The sequence below is a fragment of the Psammomys obesus genome, unplaced genomic scaffold, assembly GCF_907164565.1.
Source record: "Psammomys obesus unplaced genomic scaffold, mPsaObe1.curated_primary_1811, whole genome shotgun sequence".
In the NCBI taxonomy this organism is placed as follows: domain Eukaryota; kingdom Metazoa; phylum Chordata; class Mammalia; order Rodentia; family Muridae; genus Psammomys; species Psammomys obesus.
Window position 1 is genome coordinate 5,536,320 of NW_026594184.1, and position 4,214 is coordinate 5,540,533.

The 4,214-nt window shown below is 42.0% G+C and overlaps 1 protein-coding gene across 1 annotated transcript in view; it reads right to left on the bottom strand.

Annotated features, from left to right (window-relative positions):
• Ct55 (cancer/testis antigen 55) overlaps nucleotides 1–1,395 on the bottom strand; it is an 11,099-nt gene extending 9,704 nt beyond the window's left edge. The window contains exon 1 of the mRNA XM_055618047.1: nucleotides 1,305–1,395. Within this exon, the coding sequence (XP_055474022.1) occupies nucleotides 1,305–1,395 (91 nt within the window). The remainder of the gene's footprint in view (nucleotides 1–1,304) is intronic.
• Nucleotides 1,396–4,214: the final 2,819 nt, after the last annotated feature.

Here is a 4,214-nt window from a genome sequence, read left to right on the forward strand (position 1 = left end):
ATCTATCTATCTATCTATCTATCTATCTATCTATCTATCTATCTATCTATTTATTTATTATGGGATTGGTTTTTGTTTTTGTTTTTGTTTTTGTTTTTGTTTTTTTGAGACAGGGGTTTTCTGTGTAGCTTTGACTGTCCTGGATTCCCTTTGTAAACCAGGCTGGCCTTGAATACATCCATCCCACTGTCTCTGCCTCCCAAATGCTGGGATTAAAAGTATGAGCCACCATGTCCGGCTCTCTAAATTTTTAAAAGTTCCAAACAGCTACCTCCCCTCTGCCACCTCCACCCTTTCTCTCATTTCCTATATCTGCCTTCTTTGTTTAAGCAATATTCTATTAGTTCTTTAGAATCTTCATACAAGCCAGGGGTTGTGGCACAAATCCGGTATGGTGGCACATGCTTGTAATCCCAGTAGTCTGGGAGCCACAATCAGGCAGATCTCAAAGAGAACCAATATTAATAATAAAAATATTTTCATACAATATATTTTGATCAGACCTATATCACTCGTTTACTTCCTCCCAGATCAATCCCACCTCCCTGGACATGCAACTTAGTGGTATCTCTTAGTGGTTTTTCTATCTAGGCCATAGAGTTCAATTTCTGCTGTCTAATAAATACGTTTGGGTCTATTTCCTGCCTTAGAGGGTGGTCGACTTACAAGTGGTCACATCCTAGAGAAAACTGGTTCTCCCTGTTCTAGTTGCTATCAATTGCCAATAGCGCCACACCCCTCACATACCCTGCTTTGCCCTTTACCATACTTTGTTCTTTTTATTTTAAAAAAATTTAAAAGTAAAATTGTGTGTGGGTGCACATACGTGCACGTGCCTGAGTGTAACTATGTATGTCCACCATGTACCCTCTGAGGGCAGACGAGTTCTGAGCCTCAAGAACTAGAGTTATAGGCAGTTGTGTGTAGCAATGTGTGGGCTGGGACCCGAACCTGGGTGACCTAAAAACAGTAAGTGATCTTAACTGCTGAGTCATCCCTGTAGTCCCCATTGTTTTGCCTCTGAGGAAAATTTTGGACGCTTGAGCACGAAGTGGTACCAGGAGTCATTATTTTCTCCTTGCCTTTGGTCATTTCTTTGGGAATGAAAGTTCTAGAGTGAATCCACCCAAGACTATCCAGCTGGCGGCATAGGAGGGCACTCGGCAAGGAACTGTGAGGATGCCATATTGCAATAAGATGGTGCTACTCTGGCCAAGTAGAGTTCTAAGTTTCTGGGACTCCAGACCCGAGATGGAACACACCTCTAAGAGAAGGTCTCTTTGGAGAAAGAATTAGTACAGTACCTCCCAAGAGCCTCTGCTGCTGTTCTCTCTGTTCCTTTGGCTCCGCCTTCCTCTGAAAGAAGCCACGAAGTCTCAAAATTAGCCGATGCATAGTTAGTTGTCTGAGCACGCTAGGGCACAAAGTGGTACTAGGAGTAAGGCTTCCTTCTATCTGGTTCTCTGTGTCCCAGGAGAACCCTAATCGCAGCAACTCTGCTCCCACTGGGGCAAGACTGCCACCTGTGGAGCTGAGCGGCAGTGCGCCTGCTCAGCCAGCCAATAGGAGTGTAGTTTACTCCAAAATGCCATTGACCACTCAGGGAGGCAGAGGCAGGCAGATCTCTCTGAGTTCCCGGACAACCTGGTCTACAAATTTAGTCCAGGACAACCAAGGCTACACAGAGAAACCCTGTCTCGAAAAACCACCACCACCAACAACAACGAAAACAACAACAACAACAAAAAAAAAAAAAACCAAAAAAAGACCTTGACCTATGAAAAGTCGGAAGGCCAAACTTTATATCTTGTCCAATCACATAGCGGTAGAATCCAGTCCTCAATCTTTTTATTTTTTGCAGTCCTCAATCTTAATTAGTCTCCTCCCGTATACGTATATGTTTGTTTGTTTGTTTGTTTGTTGCTTTGTTTTGTTTTCATTGTTTGGTTGGAGTCTTGTTATTGTTGTTTTGGTTTTTGTTTTGCGGTGTTTTCGAGACAGGATTTCGTTCCAACCTAGGCTGACTCAAACTCTCAGCAATCTTCCTGTCTCAGCCTCCTGAGATCTAGGGATTACAGGCATGAGGAAAAACATCCGATTGGGCCATTTCTACTACAGAAAAAAACAGGAAACATTGCTGTTTGTTTACAGCAACAAATTGTGGCTTTAAAGTGTTAAAATAAGCCCTAGTTTGCTGACTAGAACTCCAGTAGCACTGGAAACAAAAGCATGAATGAGGAAATAGAATTACACTGGGAATGTATTTCAGGAGAGGAGTGGATAAACAAAATTTGGGATGTGCTTCTCGGCACCCCCCCCCCCGAAAACAATAATCTGAAAGGAAAGAAGGCAAAGGGAGTAAAGGTAGGCCCGGCTACTGTTGCCATGAAGAAGTAGAAGACCAAAGAGGTGGAGAATACTCTGAGAAAAGAACAAAACCAACCAAACAACAACAACCCAAACTGCGAACTTTTGGCATTGGACAGGATATACAGCTCAGAAGATGTCTTATCTGCTTTGTGAGATAGTCCTGTTCCATCCAGCTGCAGTGGCAAAATGCTTTCTTCTATGAGTAACCAAAGGAGCCTCTTGTGATTAACCATCAATGGGCTATCCCGCTGCTGACACTCACTCACAAGTACAGATTAGATGACAACTGACCACCACAGAGCTGCCTTCCTCCTGTCACATGATGATGATCCCAGGTGGGCATGGGGGCACATGCCTGTAATCCCAGTACTCAGGGAGGCAGAGGCAAGCAGATCTCTCAGTTTGAGGCCAGCCTGGTATAATGAGTGAGTTCCAGGACAGCCAGGGCTACACAGAAAAACCTTGTCTGAACAACAACAAATAGAAAAGAAAAAAAGAAAAAGAAAAAAAGGAAACAAACAAACAAATCCTCAAAGCAAAACAAAATAAAACGAATAAAGCACTGATACATCCACCGATGTGTATGAGCTTCAAAAACATTACTGGGCCTGAAATAAATCAGTCACACAGGCTATACATTGTATGATTCCATTTATATAAAAAAATAGCCACATGGTGCAAGCCAATAGAGGTAATGAATATGACTGGTAACCGTGGGCTTGAAGAGGGAAAGTAATTGAACTGAATTGACTACTTAATGGATGTTGCCATCACTGATCCTACTCAGTGATAGTCGTAGTGGTAATAGCTTCACATCATCGGGGGTGTATTTAATCTAATGACCTGTGTAGTTTAAAATGATTTAAGGTTATTTTTATTAATTCAAAATAATAATTCAAATATTATTATTTGAGTGGGTATGTGCATGTGAGTGTGGGAACCCAAGGTGGTTAGAGACATTACATAAATTCCTTGGAGCTAGAGTTGTCTAGGCAGTTGTAAACTGCTTAACCTGGGTGTTGGGAACCCACCCCTAGTCCTCTGGAAGGGCAGAAAGCGCTCTTAACCACTGAGCCATTTCTTTAGCTCTTACAATGATTTCTTTTTTATTTTGTTTGTTTTGTTTTGTTTCGAGACAGGGTTCTCTGTGTAGCCTTGGCTGGCCTGGACTTTCTTTGTAGACCAAGCTGGCCTCAAAGTCAGAGATCTGCCTGCCTCTGTCTCCCTGAATGTTTGGATTACAGAAGTAAACCGCTGTGTCTGGCTTTAAAATGATTTCTTAAAATAAAATACTATGCCTAAAATCATTACTCATTGCAAATTTCTTTAAAAAGTGCCAGGCATGGTGACACATGCCTTTGATCCCAGCACTTGGGAGGCAAGGCTGGCAGATATTAATGAGTTCAAGGCTAGCCTGGTCTACAAAGTGAGTTCCAGAACAGCTGGGGCTATACACAGAGAAACCCTCTAAAAAAACAAAAAATAAAAAAGTAAGTAAATAAAACAAATAAACAAATAAAAATAAGGGCCAGGGGTTAGTTAGCTCAGTGGCAAACCACTTACCTAGTGAGCACAAGGTCCTGTGTCCAGTCCTCAACTCCAGAAGAAAAAGAAAATGCAGACCAAGTGAACGTCTCAAAAATATAGAATGTTCTTGTTTTTGTTTGTTTGTTTGTTTGTTTGTTGTTTATTTTTTTTTGTGACTTGAACACTCTTTGTAAACCAGGCTGGTTTCGAATTCACAGCGATCCACATGCCTCTGCCTCCCTGAGTGCTGGTATTAAAATTCTGAGCCACCACACCTGGCTCAAAATGCTCTTAAAACCTTTCATCATCAACAACCC